This window comes from Globicephala melas, chromosome 4 (genome assembly GCF_963455315.2).
Source record: "Globicephala melas chromosome 4, mGloMel1.2, whole genome shotgun sequence".
Lineage (NCBI taxonomy): Eukaryota > Metazoa > Chordata > Mammalia > Artiodactyla > Delphinidae > Globicephala > Globicephala melas.
This window is the reverse complement of record NC_083317.1, coordinates 1,944,328-1,959,425: the sequence shown is the minus strand read 5'-3', so window position 1 is coordinate 1,959,425 and position 15,098 is coordinate 1,944,328. Positions and strand designations below refer to the sequence as shown.

Here is a 15,098-nt window from a genome sequence, read left to right as displayed (position 1 = left end):
TACCACATACCACCCAGTGTAAAGGAGATAACACCAGCAGGCCAGCTGGCGACACAGCATTGGTAACGGCGCCCCGGAGGCATGGGGTTCTATACAGGGCTTTCTCCTCCATCCACTGACACTTCCTTTAGTCACAGCGCTACTGATTCTTCTGTTGGGCCTATAGTTCTTGACTTTCATGTCAAGTTTGTCTCTCAAAGACTGCAGGCCACCAGATTATTCCTCTGTCGTGTCAACCCTGAATTGGGGGCATACCAACACCTCCAACAGTCCAGTTTGAATACCCTAGAATGTGTACAGCTAGACGTCAAGCTGTTTCATTCCTCAAGCCCCTGCTGGGCCTTCGCCCTTAGCAGAAAGCGGCTAGAGCGGTAGTCACCCCTCATCCCTCAAGACTGAGCAATGATCCAAAGACAGGCATGGACTGAAATCACCACCTGTGAGTTACAAGGCTACAAGTATCTACAAGGTAGAAACAAAATGACATAGAGAACACCAAGCTCCTGCAGAGGACCAGGGAAACAAACTTGCTGACAGCCCCGCCGACCGAGCGTTGCGCAGGCACACTGAAGGGCTAGAACGAGGAGGGACTACAATAGTGACCTTTAGACGTCACGGGCCAAAACCCCACTGCATGTTACACCCCGCACCGCCAATTTGCACCTGCGACCGGACCGGTCAGAGGCGTAACTAGCAGCCCCAGCGCCTGCGCAGGAGAGCTCTTGATACTTACACTGAAACTTACACTAACTTTCCACCAATCATATCCGAGCCCCCCTCCCCTTCTTGCTCCCTACTTCCTGATAAATATCCCCTCAGCGGCCCCCGGGGACACAAATCTGAGCTTCGCACCGCACCTCTACGCCCGTTCTTGCGTGGCCCTCCTGTGATAAACCTCTTTCTCTGCAAAGACCTGGCCTCATATCTGGCCTTCCCTCTGCACAACCAGATGGGTTACAAAAGGACCCACGTCAACAGAAAGGCGAAGAGCAGGAGGGGAGGGGCGCCGGGCCGCTGCAGCGGGAGGGCCTCACTCCGGCCTGGACTCAGCGGCCGGGAAAGGGGGGCGCAGATGAGAACTGGACACTTGGGCACCGGCCACTCGGTGTCGCGGAGTCACGTTGAGGCCTCATGACGACACAAGTTAACTCCAGAGACCGTATCTCAGCACAGCCCTTCTCGGCAACCGCGACCCTGCGCGCCTCCCGGCGACGCCGCCGCGGGGCGGGACGGGGGCGGTGCCCAAAGCCGCGTGGACCTGCTGCAGAACCAGGAGCCCTTGCCGGGTTGAGCGCGAGCCACGGGCGACTGCGCAGGCGCGGCCCCGCCCACCGGCGCGCTCGCGGGCGGGCGGCGGCAGTGCGCAGGCGCGGCTCCGCTCACCGTGACCCTGCGACCCCGGTGTCCTCGCGCAGGATGGCGGCCCTCCGGGCTCTGGTGGCGTCGAGGCTAGCGGTGACCGCCGCCTTCGCGCCGCGCCCCGGCCTGCGTGCGCTGCCGTTCGGCGGAGCGGCGCAGTCCCCGCGCGCGGCCTTCCACGCCTCCGCGCCGCGCCCCGTGGCCAGGGTCGCAGTGGTGAGCGGACGGGCGGGGCGCCGAGGTCGGCCTTCCCACCCTCCCCGTGCCCGCGGGCGGCCCCTCCGCCCCCCCACCGCCTCCCTCGCGCTGACCTCCCTCTCCTCCAGGTCGGCCCCTCCCCCTGCGGGAGGTGGTCGGCCCGCCCGGTGGACCGCGTGACCCCCGTGACCGGCCCTCCACCCCTGCAGGTGCTGTCCGGATGCGGGGTCTACGACGGGACAGAGCTCCACGAGGCCTCATCGTAAGCCCCTGGGCGGCTCGCCCTCGGGAGGGGCGGTCCCCCTTTTCCTGAACCGTTCGGAGAAGCCTTCCTGCTGGTTAGGAAGGCAGAGAGGACTGCTGGACCAGACTCAGGGCGGCGCGAAGGACAACGTTTAAACTCAATGCGTGTAACGTACAGGGAGATATAAAATGAGCTTTTTAGTATCACCTGTGATACTAAACACAGTGCTAACCGCTTAACATTTGTTCTGTTGTTTTTCCACACCCACGTGTTGTAAACATTGGGATAAAACGGTCCTGCGTGTTGGAAATCAGAGCGCTCTTTTCCGTCTTTACAGCATGATTTTTAAGGGCTGTGCAGTGACCTCGCCGTAGACCAATGTCATTGGGGTAGCCTGTCAGCTGTTGCCGAGTAGTTTGTCCTTTGATCGATTTACTTAAAAAGTTCCTGTGAGCAGGACCGTAGGGGCTGTCAGGTTCAGAGTTAGTTGAAGGGGAGAGTTAGGTGGTGGTTGGGGAACACACCCCTCCCAATTGCGGGGCCTCGCTGGTCCCCGGAGGAGCCTGAGGCTGGTGTCTGGGGGTGGCCGCTGGACGTGGCCAGCGGGTGCTGGCGGTGGCCGGACAGAGAGTGAACTTTAGAGCGTTCTGGGCTGGTGAGTGGAGAGGGCCGGGAGTTTCCTGATGGGGGCTGAGCGGGGTGGGGCAGGAAAGAGGAGGCGGTGAGGAATAGCCAGCAGCTTGAAACCTCCCGGGCAGAGCAAGGAGTTGTAGGTCGAGTGCCCGCGAGGTTCCGAGGAGCTGAACCCCAGTCCAGGGGTCCCAGCCCTACCAGGGGACAGCTGTGATCTGTCTTGGGGTCTCGTGTCTCCTCTTTCTCTGGAAGTGGGTAGTGACAGCACTGCCAGGGACAGATTCCGTGCCAGTGTTTGGACTCGGACCTGCCGCAGAGCAACCCTTGGTAGATGCTGGCATCAGTAGCAGCCCCCAGGGTTGCGTGGGTGTCTCCCATCCCCATGAGGGGAAGGTTGGGGAGACCAGGAGCTGAACTCACTTTGGAGACTAAAAGCCCTCCCCAACCCCTCGAGGCCATTGTGGATTGGCCCATGGGAGGAAGAACACCCAGAAGGAGCCTGGGAATGCAGACATCCAGGCTGTGACAGTTGCCGGGTCACCCGTCCCTACGGCCTGGTTTGTAAAGGGAGCTTGGGGGCGGCTAGCTGGTCTCCACAGGCCAATTCAGTGACAGCGAACTCAAATAGAGGGCATTGGGGTCGTTAGCAAGCCAGTCGTGACTTTTTGCAAAGCAAGGAGGTTGTTAACCTATGTGAGAAGTGTATACCTGTCAGTCACCTAAAACACTGTTTTTAAACACCCGGTGGCAGGTAAAGCTGGGCCAGGCACATGTCTGGTCTGATTCCCTCCTGTGCAGGATACTGGTTCACCTGAGCCGTGCGGGGGCCGAGGTCCAGATCTTCGCTCCTGACATCCCTCAGATGCACGTGATTGACCACACCAAGGGGCAGCCTTCTGAGGGCGAAACCAGGTACGGGCCCCTCCTCGTTGTCCTTGAACGTGCACAGGTTGAAACTCCCCAAGAACGTGCGCGCGGTTGCTTCGTCTTAGCTGGGAGCCGAGTCCGCGTTTAAGGGGACCTGGCAGCAGTGGTCCTGACGCTGTGCCGGACCCCAGGACGTCCCTCGCCGTCCAGCACTGTTGGAGCCGTGGAGGAAGGTTCCCCCTGAGTGAGCTCCTCGCGCCTTCGTTCTCGCCGAATGCCCGTGCGTTCATTTGGTCTCAACCCTCGTCCACCCGTTTGGACCCACGTATCTGTGAGCAGCTCCCACCAGCATTTCTGTTCCCGAGGGGAGTGCGGCCCTGGCCTCACATCCGCTGAGACCCACCTCCCCGCTCCGGCCTGGCCCAGACTGCAGGGCGATGGCCCCTGGGGGCTGTGGTTCCCAGGTGCCCTCCAGCGGGTGCAGACAGTGAGAGACGGGGCGGTGGGAAGGAGCCGCGGTGCCGTCTCCTGGGGCTGCGGCCCAGTCAGGACCCGGGCCCTGGGCCGCGCAGCCGGGGCTGGGAGGAGCTCCCTCTGCGGCCGGTCCGGGGCTGCCTCCTCGTCCCTCAGAGTTGCTTCTTAACGCTGCCCCCGCGGTTCCATCAGCGTCCGTTCCCAGCGCCAAATGCCCCCTGGTGGCCCTGCCTGACACAGGAGTCCGGGTGACTAGGCGTGGTGGTTCGGGAGCGCCATCTGAAAGGGCTCCAGGGGACGTTTCGAGCACAGACCGGCTGTGGTCACTGTCGCTGTGGCGCCTTTTCTGGGGAGCAACCCGCACCGCCTGCGAGCCGGGAGAACAGGTCCTCTTGTCTCGTGGAGGCTCCTTCCTGCCCCGTTCTCCCGTCTGTCCACACACTGAACCTGCTGGGGGCCTCTCTCTGCTCTTCCCCAGGAATGTTCTGACTGAGTCCGCGAGGATCGCCCGCGGCAAGATCACCGACCTGGCCAAACTCAGCGCTGCTAACCACGACGCGGCCGTCTTCCCCGGGGGTTTCGGAGCCGCCAAAAACCTGTACGTGTTTCGGCTCGGGGCTCTCCTGCTTTTCCCCTGGACTGTTAGACGGGGATGCGGTGGTGATGGGAGCAGCTCTTGGGGGGTCTGGCCCAGCGACGACGCAGCTGCTCCATGACAGGGAACCCTGGTGGGAGGAGGCTCCTGGGACCTGGCCAGCCAGGTGTGGTGCTAGGGTCTCGTCACATCAGAACCCGTCCGTGTACGTGTTCCCTGCAGACACCTGCTCTCCTGTGGACCTTGCAGCGCGGAAAAGTGCCTTTCTGGTTGGGCCATTGGGAGGATGGTCCTGACCGGAGGAAGGGAGATCTTTTTTTTGCTCTTTGGGTTGTTGCCACGGTAACTGGACCTCAAGCCTAGGAGGCCGTCACACCGCAGCTGTGATGTACTTTGGGTTTCAGGTTCTCTTTTTGTTCTCTCGTTCCTTTCTTTCTTCTCCGCGTTTCATGGAAATTCTCTTGCGCTGGCCTTGCTGGCCCAGCACGTCCCTTCCGATGTGGCGCGGGGCTGCTGCTCCCGTGACGGAGGGGGCTCGAGGACTGCAGGAAAGCACCCAGCAGCTGCGCCCCGCGGCTTTGGGGCTTTAAACACGGGGCAGCATGCGTCACAGCCTGGACTACGTGCGTTTTGGTCAGTTGACCGCTTGGTCATTGAGGTTCCCGCAGCAGCGCGAGGGCCTCCCAGCTGGCGCTCTGTCTGTCCGGGCGCCGTGCACCCAGGAGCGGGGGCAGAGGCGGTTACGTTCCCTGAGGTCCACCTCTGCACTTGGTCCTTCCGCGTCCTGACATCTTGAGGCTCCTTTCTGCTTGCAGCCGTCACCAGAGCACCTCTTTTCTCCACGTTCCCACCGGTTTTCCCACAGTCCTTCCTCCCGCCTGGACCCCTGCCCTGCCTCGTGTCCACTCCCTCTCCCAGAGCCAGCCTGGGAGTGCTTTCTCTGCATCGCCATCCTCCTGAGCCCCCTGGTGGGAGATGGCGGATCACAGTCTGCGTCGGCTGGCCTTGTCCTTCTTACGGGACCGGGTTTCTTTCTCTGAAAGATGAGCTGGATTCACAGACCCTGTGCCTTCTCTCAGCCCTTAGACCTCGCCTGGTGTGAGGGTAGCTTGAGGGTGCGTTGGGGTTATGTCCCTGGCGTGGCTGACACCCTGCCTCGGGTGACTTAGTGGTGGTGCGTCTCGGTGTACAAGGAAGCAGGGCCTTGGGTCAGCATCCGTGTCTGTGGCCTCCCAGACCCCTGGGGGAAGCGGGGATTTCTGGCCGCTGGTCCCAGTCTTTCTGACCTTTCCAGAGGAAAGGCCGGCTCATCAGCGGTCTGTGCGGCGCACAGGGGGCAGCAGGCGAGGTCTGTATGACACATTCACTGTGGAAGCCCAGTTCTTCCTGCTTGGGACCCCAGGATCACCTGTGGCAATGCTGCCAGCTTTTCATTTTCCGAGAGGGTCACGTATATGTCTGCGTTAAAAATCCAACCAGATGGTAGCCTCTCGTTCTGCACTTGGCGTCTTTCACTTAACGCTGAGGCTTGTCCCTTAAACGTCTGGCAGCCGCACACACAGATCCCGTTGTGTAGGCGACCCAGTGCTGACGGGACTCCCGGACTTCCCGTTCTCTCTTTCGTCTTACACCTTTTGGAGGTACGACTGACGTACATGTGTTTAAAGTATGTAACCTGAGAAACCGCTTCAGGGTAGCCGGCATCCCTCACACGCACAGGTTGTCCCCTCGTGCGCGCAACGCACGGGGTGCCCGGGGCAGAGGCGTCAACCCCGTGAACGAGGCGGAGGAAGCCCAGGATGGGGCTCCTGGCTGAGAGGCGTGGCCTTTGAAATTTGATGGGTCTGAGTTTGCCTTCCAAAGAGACAGTACTGGTGTGAGCCCGCCGACCTGGAGGGAGGCCGTTCCAGAGCCCGCCGCGGTCCTGCTGTGGTGAAAGAGACGGCCTCTTGTTCGGTTTGGGTTTCTCTTCCTTGTTAGTGAAGGGCAGCATCTGTTGCTGGTTTGCGGCCAATGGCACGTCCTGCTGTTCCTGGGTGGGCCGAGCTCACGGCCCGAGTGCCTGCGTGTCAGCTTCCCCTTCACCTCTGCTGGCCTCCCTGCCTTTAACCTCCCACGCTGCTTTATGTTTCAAAAAATAGAAAAAAATACACATGTGTACGTGTAATCACGTGAAAGGCCGTGCACACGTACTTGCACACACGTGTCACTTTCTGCAGTTGCTGAGAAGTTCGTGGAGCACGCAGGATCCCGGGGGGTGGGGAGTGGGGCTGGGGCTCCCCAGGCAGGCAGGTGTTGAGCCCTGCGGTCTAAGGAAGCCTCTTCTCGTGGCAGGAGCACGTTCGCCGTAGACGGGGGCAACTGCAAGGTGAATAAAGACGTGGAACGCGTCCTGAAGGAGTTCCACCAGGCCGGGAAGCCCATCGGGTACGTGTGGCCCAGCGGGCCCGGCAGTGGTGGAGGGAGGGCGGTGGCCGAGGCCGTGGCTCACAGCCAGGAGCTGGCGCCTGGAGCTGTGTGGTCTTGGAGACCCTCAGCCCCTTTTCTTGTTATAACTGAGGGGGTTTCGTGTGATCTCACAGGCGCCTTCCTGCTCTGAAAATTCTGTGGTCGTGTGGTTTCGTTAATTTCTCCTGATGACTTAGGAGGGGAGGGGATGATCCTCTCAGGGTCTAGAAGGTTCCCAAGTCCTTCTGTGGCCCCCAGCCTTTGCCAGTCCTCTCCCCATGCCTGGCCTCCGCCTTCCCGTCCTGGCTTGGAGCACCCCTCAGCTAGCTGGCCCCTGTCCTTCCTCATGCCACGGCTGCCGTGAGCACCATTCCCGACCCCTGTCGCTCTCAGCTGCCCTTCCTTGGGGACCGGATCCTGCGGTGGCCACACACTGGGCCCACATTCACGGGCCCAGCCACTGCTCACAGCCTGGCCCGGGGTCCTCGGCCTGGCAGACGGGCGAGGCCAGTCGTAACCCACACCAGGAGGCGCTTGCGGACGAGTGGCGGCGACCCCACCGTCAGACCTGCTTGTCAGGCTGCCCGTCCCACAAGCGTCCTGGGGCGGGGGGGGCCCTCGGTGCTGCTTTACCACGGGCGTCGGCGCACGGCGCTGGTGCTGGGGCGTGTGGGTCGCACGCTTTGGAGTCATCCCTGGCTGGGGAAGTCCTCCCAGGAGCACAGCGGTGCACAGATGCACTAAGAACAAAATCTGCCGGGCTTTCCATCACATGGCTGCTCGCTGCCTCCCGTTGGAAACTGGAGAAGAATGAGGGTGTTAGAGCATTGGGTCTGAACGGGGCACAGAGGCTGCAGAGGACAGTCCCCCAGGGACAGCGTCCTTCCCAGACCTGTGGCCACTCACTGGAGGCCCTGCCCACTCAGCGTTGCAGGCACCCCCACCAGCGGCCGTAGCCCAGGGGCATACCTGCCCTCGCAGCGCCCAGCCTATCACCTCCTGGGGACCCGCTGGGGCAGCACCGGTGTGTGGGGGCGAGCGCCCGGGGCGGGGACCCAGCTCCCTTTCTCTAAAAAGTCAGCACGACAAACGGGACAGAAGCCCAGCAGATTGGCCACCTCACGGCAGGCACCCTGTCCACTTGAGTGAACAGGCGCCTCTCAGCTGAGCTGGAGAAGAACCCAGGTCACCCTGGGGTGGAGGGTGCGGGACGGTGACACGGTCCTGTACCGGCTGCCGTGTCACTGGGCAGCTCCGTTCAGCCCCTCGTGCGGTAGGCTACGCGTCTGTCTCTAAAAGCAGCAGCTCTGTCTGGCCGCGTGCAGAACGCCCTTTCCGGGTCGGGGCACCTCGCGCCCCCCTTCCGGGCCGCCCGTCGCTCCTTGACCTCGTCAGAAGCACGGACAGAGCGAGGGGTCCAGCCGGCTCTGCTGCCAGGCCCGTGCTTCCCTCCGCGCAGTGCGGTAGCCCCCGGCCAAGGACGGGCAGGCAGCCCAGCCTTCGTCTCGGGCGTCGCCCGCAGAGTCAGGTGCCTGGGGACCTGCTGACGTGACAGATTCCCGAGATGGCCGTTGCGATGACGCTCACCTGCTCGGGGCTGAGGGGGTTTGTCTCGTGGTCCCTGAACAGGAGTTGTGGCAGTTGTCTCGGCACTGAACGAGCGTGTAGGTGTGTTCTCACCGCGTTGTGTTGCGGTCAGCTCAGAGGACCAGTTGAGCAGACGGGGTGGTGGGCGCAGCCAGAGAGGTGTGGACCCCAGGGGAGGGGGACCGGCCCGGCTGGAGCAGCTGTGGCAGGCGTCACGCGTGTTCTCGCGGGGGGCAGGGCCCTGGTGACGCCCTGGCTGCTGGGGGCCTCCGTGTTGGCTGATCCAGGGGCCCAGGAGTTGCCGGGTGGGGCCCCCGGTGAAGAGCAGGACCTCGGAGGAGCCCCGAGGGCAGGCGTCCGGCATGGACCTGCAGGGCTTGGACGCCTCCGGGCAGCCTGCTCACGGGGACCTGGGGAGGGTTTGGCATGCCGCCAGGACAGGGCCCCTGGCTCCGCACCGGCAGGTCAGGCGAGGCTGCTGCTTGGACCGTGTCCCCCAGCCCCCTGCGTCCCCTCCAGAGAAGGGGATGGGTCTCAGCCGGTCAGTACAGCTGGGCTTCTCAGTTGCTGTGCGACAAACCACCCTAAAGCTTGGGCCGAAGACAGCGCCGCCGTCTGTGGCCTTCTCTCCGGGTGGACCTTTGCACCCTGGGCACCGTGTCAGGTGCCTGTGCGTGTCTGGCAGCCGGGGCTCAGCTGGCTGCCCTCCGCCGCTCTCCAGCCTGACGCCGGGTGCCTGGAGGCCACCCCATGCTCCACTGGTCACAACTGCCACGGGCAGCCCAGGGGCAGGGGCAGGCTCCAGCCCGCGGAGCTGGCAGAGGCTCTGGCACTGGGTGTTCCGTCCCCATGGCGTTGGTGTCTGTGCCCTTTTCTGAGGCTGACCGCATTCTCTAAGCATGACTTGCTGGGCCCCCGGCCTGGCGGCCACATTCACAGCCCTGAGCTGATCCTCCTTTCCTCGCCTTTCAGCTTGTGCTGCATCGCTCCCGTCCTCGCGGCCAAAGTGCTCAGAAGCGTCGAGGTCACCGTGGGCCACGAGCAGGAGGAAGGCGGCAGGTGGCCGCACGCTGGGACCGCGCAGGTCATCAAAGCCCTGGGTGCCAAGCACTGCGTGACAGGAGTGACCATATCCTTCCAGCAGCGGGGGCGACGTGGGAAACCGCCCTCTGGCCCCTCGGGGCCACCCTGGGGTGCTGCACAGCCGGGGCGACCAGGGCATGTGCATGGAGGGGCGTAGCACCCGAGGCTGTGACCCCTCCGCCGTGCAGTGGTCACGTTCCCAAGTCCCCGCAGTGACGCTGGCTGAGCTCAGCACACCCCAGGCGGGGGGCTCGGTGGGTCGGGTGAGGAGACGGCCGTGGCTCGCGGTGGGGGGGTAGGGCGCTGCCTGTGGCGGAGGGAGAGTGAGGACCCGGTGCCGGGCCAAAGGCCGGGGTGGAAGGCGCGAGGGCTGCTTGTCCTTATCTGGTGGCAGTCCCCTGGGTGGCCCAGACGGAGGGCCACCCCCGGCAGCCTTGTCGCCCCCATTCTTCCTGAAAGCGGGTCCTCTGTGTCTGAGGTCACCAGGGTGCGCTGCGGCTGTAGAGAGCCTCAGACCACAGGCTACCCGCCTTCCAGCTCTGCGCCTGGACCCGAGGGTCTCCATGGGGGCCGGAGTCAGCAGCAGAACGGCGCGGGGCCCCAGGAGGCGCAGGAGACCAGCCCGTTACCCTCCGGGCGTCTGTCCTGGCCGGGGCGCACTCCTCGGTGTGTCTCTTCTTGCAGGCAGTTTCAGGCGTGAATGTCCCTCCCCTTCCAGCACAGAGCGGCCAGCCCCGGACCTGGGGCTTGGCGTTGGCTCAGGAAGCAGGTCTCAGGGAGGAGGTGAGGCGCCTCTGTGCTGAGGCTGGGGCCCGGGTCCGGTTGCCCCGTGCTCACAGCGGGCGTTCGGACAAGCCTCTAATGCAGTCTCTCGACGCGAAGGATGGCAGTGCTGCGCTGCCTTCAGGGTGGCCCCGGGGTCCCGGCTGGTGCTCGGGCGTCAGGCCCACGTCTGCAGCCATGGGTCCCGTGAGGCCCCCTGCTGGGACGTGTGTTAGGAAGCAGCCCGTGGGGTCAGGTTCCAGGGTTTTCAGTTCAAGTAGCGCAGGGGGTGCAGAAAACCCCTTCCAGGTGGCGCTGGGGTGGGGGTGGGGCGCGCGTCTGGGAGGGTGGGCGGCGCCTGACGCCACGCGCCGTCTGCTCCAGCTGTGCAGTGTTCTTCCGTAACCTGTGTGCACGAGGCTCACGTGGACCGGAAGAACAAGGTGGTCACGACCCCGGCCTTCATGTGTGACACGGCCTTCCACCACATTCACGACGGGCTCGGGGCCATGGTGAGCAAGGTGCTGGAACTCGCCAGCAAGTGAGGCCCTCGGTGCGGGGCTGCTCGCCTGTCAGCTTGGAACCGCGCAGGAATTGATTTCTTCGCTTAAACCTGCAGGCATTTTCTTTGTAAGGAGGGCGCTCGCGATACGCTTGGGGTCAGGGGTAGACTCCCTCTCAAGGAGTGAGGCCGGGGCGGCAGGGCCCACCGTCTGAGGGGCGCTGGCACCTGGCCTCGTGTGCAGCTTCCAGCTTGAGGTCAAGTCTGCCTTTCTGCGCCAGCAGGAGGGCGAGAGAGGACGGCAGTCCTAGGCCGGGCTCGCGTCAGAGCACCTCACTCAGTATTTGGAAGGAAACAATCTTTAAGTTTGTAAATCTAATAATCAGGAAACCAGAATACCACCTCATCGACAATTAAAGCTTCTCTAATCTGGAGTGGGCACGTATTAATTAGAACAGTCTGCAGCTTTTTAGAGCAGGCAGGCCCTTTGGGGAGAGGAAACTTCTTTCCGAAACAGACATGGGCAGTTCTGTTCCAGGCCCCCTGAGCCCAGCAGGTGAGGGTCACACACGAGGCTCCGTACCTTAGGCTCAGGTCTCCTTGTTTCAGGAAGGGAGGGTGCAGGAGCTCAGTCTGTGTGGACCTGCAGGTGGGCCCAGGCCCCGGGAGGGGGCGTGGGCCGTGCGGGAGGAGCGATGAAGCGTGAGCCGGCAGGCTGGCTGGCGCCTTTCTGTGGGCGTGTGGCTTCTGTCCTGGGACGGCTCGCGGGGGGCTTCGCCCGTCACAGCGCAGCCCCGCTGGCCTGTCCTCCGTGACCCAGGGTGGCGCCCCGGGTGCTCGGAGCCGCCACGTCATCTGGTCCTGAGAAAGCTGCCGGGGCCGACGCAGCGGGCTGTTCAGTTGGGTCCAGTCCACGCTGAGCTGTGTCCTGGTGGCCTGGGGGTGGAGTGCAGTCACAGGTCGCCCACGCTGCCCCTCACCCTGCCCCACCGACGGACAGGCCTCTAGCAGTTTTCCAGGGTCTGAGGGAGCTCGGGGAGGGCCGGGCCTGTGGAAGGAGCCGTAGAGCCTGAGACCACGCCCACCTGATCCGCTTAGCTCCCTGGGTATCTCACGTCTGCCAGTCTTCCCTGCACTGCATGGCAACTCTGTTCTCTGGTGGCCTGTCCTCCTCCCACGACACTGGGTCCCATGGGACACAAGCCCCTGAGGCACACCTGCAGGCACCAGCCACACTGGCCAGCATCGTCCTTGCTCAAGAGAGCCTTGCAGGGCCCATCAGAGGTGAGGTTAACAGCTCATCCTAAGAAGTTTGTTCACTGAAACATTTTGTACAGATTTGTGTGTGTGTGTGTGTGTGTGTGTGTACATGCACGTGCACGTAGAAGAATGCAAAATCACAGGTGTGCACCTCGGTGAGCTTTCATGGAATGACCTGCTACCTGGATCCAAAGACCACAGCATCACCAGCCCAGGTCCGCTCGGCACCAGGGGGATGCCCAGGCGATGGTGTGTGTCCTGGCTGCGTGACTTTCTTTTACAGCAACGTTTCTGGAGGGTTCTCCCCTGGCCGTCCGTGTCCCGTGAGCGTGGCCCCTGGGCTCCGGGGGTGGCCCCTGGGCTCCGGGGGTGGTGTGGTGTGTTCAGCTCCCGTGTGCCTCGCCCAGGGTACGGGCATCTGGCCCTGGGGTCTGTTGGACCTTCTGTTTTCATTCCTGCCACCTCGGTGGCTGTGGAAGGTGTTCCCGTGGTTTTCTCCGGCCTCTCCCTCGTGTCCGCTGAGGCCCCATCTCCTCTCTGTTTATTTCCTGGCCCTTTGGGGACCCTCTTTGGCAAAGCGTCTGTTGGAGTTTCGGGCCGTTCGCTCTCGGTTGTCTGTCCGTGTTTGGTGATTGGAGCTGCTTTGTGCTCTGGTTGTAGGTCCTTCGTCAGTTCAGTGGGTCGCACGTGTTTTCTCCCACTTTGTCTTTTCGTTCCGAGTGGTCTTGATGAGCAGATCGTCCTGATTTAATGTTGGCCTGTTGATCACCCTTCACCGTGTGTGTTTTTCTGTCTTTCTGTGGAAGAAAACTCCTTCCCGCAGGAATGAGGGCATTTTCCTGTGTCATCCTCGTGTTAACGGTCGTTTCGCCTCTGTGTTTAGATCAGCGGTTCGTCTAGAATTGGTGTTGATGAGTCATTCTGCTCTGCATTTGATTCATCGCTTCTGGAAATGCCAGGGAATGTGCCCACAGAGCAGAGTGGGCTTCAGTGGCCCGAGAGGTGTCACTGCGAGGCCACCTGGAGCCCCGCTTGCTTGAGTTTATCTCACAGGCGCGGGGCGGGGGCGGTCTCAGGGGCAGTGGGGCATCAGTGCCCGAGGGGTGGAGACCCACAGGGAGCAGGCTGCCTGGATTCCACCTCCTCTGCTGCCACCTGCTGGGACCCGGCCAGAGGGCAGGCGGCTGGAGAGGGAAGGGCAGACTTACGAGGAAGTCCCCAGAGAATGTGTAGTCACTCGGTGTCACCTCGCAGTTCCCTGTTGTCCACCCTGGACTTTTCCACACGAAATGCCTCGTCGCCCGGTCCAGGAGGGCCGCCGCGGGGTGAAGTCCGGTGGCAGCCAACACGCCGTCCTGTCGGCATTGCATCTGCCCGCTTAACCCCGGCGCCAGTCCTGGGTGGGGGTCCCCGAAGGGGGGGCCTGGGTCAGGCAGAAGGACCGGCAGAGAACCTGGCTCTGGAAATGTCTGAAACGTTCCAAAGCCCGAGAGGGGCCCCAGCAGCCCAGAGCCAGAGGGAGTCCAGGCACGAATTCACTTGACGAGGATTGAGCGCCTGCTTCTTGCCAGCAGCGTCGCAGAGCTGGGGGTGGGGGGGAGGGGACGGGGACACGACCCTGCACTCCCGGGGCCCGGGCTGGGGGATGGCGGGTCCGCGAGCAGGTGAGCCAGGGGCCTGAGGGTATCGGGGGACCCGCCGGGCAGGAGGGTGGTCAGGGAAGGGACAGGCACCATCTCAGCAAGGACCAGAGGCAGAGTGAGCAGGTGGCAGAGTGAGCAGCAGGCCCGACGGGGATGGGCCTGGGGAGCTCAAGGACAGCCGGGGCGTGTGGGTACCTGGAGGCTCCTTGGTGGGGACCAGGCTGCCGGGGGCGCTGCAGAGCCGTCCTTGGGTCTGGTGCAGGCTCCCAGGGTTGACCAGGCCTGGCTGGGTGGCCTCCTCCTGCGGGCACCACGGGCACCGTGGGGACAGGGCTGGTCATCTGCCTGTGGCCCTCCTGGACCCCACCGTCCCTGCCCTTTCCCCTGTCTGATTGGGCCCCTTCGTGGGCACCTCTTCACTGCCCCTGCAGGCCCTTCCACCTGGAAAGCCTGGCCCCCCGTCTGTATCGCCAGCCCCCTCGGTCCTCAGCTCCCTGCCCCAGGGCCCCTCTGCAGAGGACTTGCCACAGCTCACGGTCTGTGGCCTGTGTGTGCGCACGCCCACGTGTGCATGCGTGTGAGGCTCGCTGACCCGCGTGGGGTTTACTCGGAGGCCCCGTGCCGCCCTCACCTCAGCTGCAGGCCGTCCAGCGGAGCTGGACGACACCTGCCCTTCCACAGCTTCCTATTCCTGCAAGACTTCCTTGATAACACGTTTTTGGGTTTGTTTTAGATAAACTTTACTCTTTAGAGCAGCCTTAGGTTCAAAGAAGAGTTGACTGGAAAGTACAGAGAGTTCCCATACCTTCCCCCACCTCGCCCCACACACAGCCTCACCCGTTGTCAGCATCCCCACCAAATGGCGCGTCTGTTACAGTCGATGGGCCTGCACGGATGTGTCGCCATCACCCTGAGTCCACAGGTTACGTGGGGCTCACTCTTGGTGTGTGCGTCCCACGGGTTTAGACAGACGTGAGATGACGCTTACTCACCACTGTAGTATCGTGCAGACTAGTTTGCTCCAGAAATCTGGGCCCCACCTGTGCATCCCTCCCGTCTTCCCACCCCTGGCAGCCACTGATCTTTTTACTGTCTCCGTAGTTGTGCCTTTTCCAGGGTGTCCTATGGTTGGAATCATATAGTGTGAAGCCTTTCAGGTTGGCTTCTTTCACTTAGTCTATGCATTTAAGTTTCCTGCGTGGCTTTTCTTGACTCGATAGCTCATTTCTTTCTAACGTTGTAATGATACACCATTGTCTGAATGGACCACAGTTTATCCATGTGCCTACTGAGTGACGTGTTGGTTGCTTCCAAGTTTTGGCAATTATGAAAAAAGCTGATGTAAACACGTGTGTGCAGGTTTTTGTGTGGACGTAAGTTTTTAGCTCCGTTGGGTGAATACCCAGGAGCACAGCTGCTGAATTGCATGGTGAGAGTGTGTTT

At 62.4% G+C, this 15,098-nt stretch overlaps 1 protein-coding gene across 2 annotated transcripts; it reads left to right on the top strand.

Moving 5' to 3' along the window:
• The first annotated feature begins 1,394 nt into the window (after nucleotides 1-1,394).
• GATD3 (glutamine amidotransferase class 1 domain containing 3) lies at nucleotides 1,395-13,261 on the top strand. 2 transcript variants are annotated; one of them, XM_030835555.3, is made up of 7 exons: nucleotides 1,395-1,575; nucleotides 1,767-1,819; nucleotides 3,233-3,346; nucleotides 4,254-4,373; nucleotides 6,705-6,797; nucleotides 9,378-9,534; nucleotides 10,667-13,261. In XM_030835555.3, the coding sequence occupies exons 1-7, from the start codon at nucleotides 1,417-1,419 to the stop codon at nucleotides 10,793-10,795; spliced, it is 825 nt and encodes a 274-aa protein (XP_030691415.1). In that variant the 5' UTR covers nucleotides 1,395-1,416; the 3' UTR covers nucleotides 10,796-13,261. The 2 variants fall into 2 exon arrangements, with proteins under 2 accessions (XP_030691415.1, XP_030691416.1); XM_030835556.3 differs by lacking the exon at nucleotides 6,705-6,797.
• Nucleotides 13,262-15,098: the final 1,837 nt, after the last annotated feature.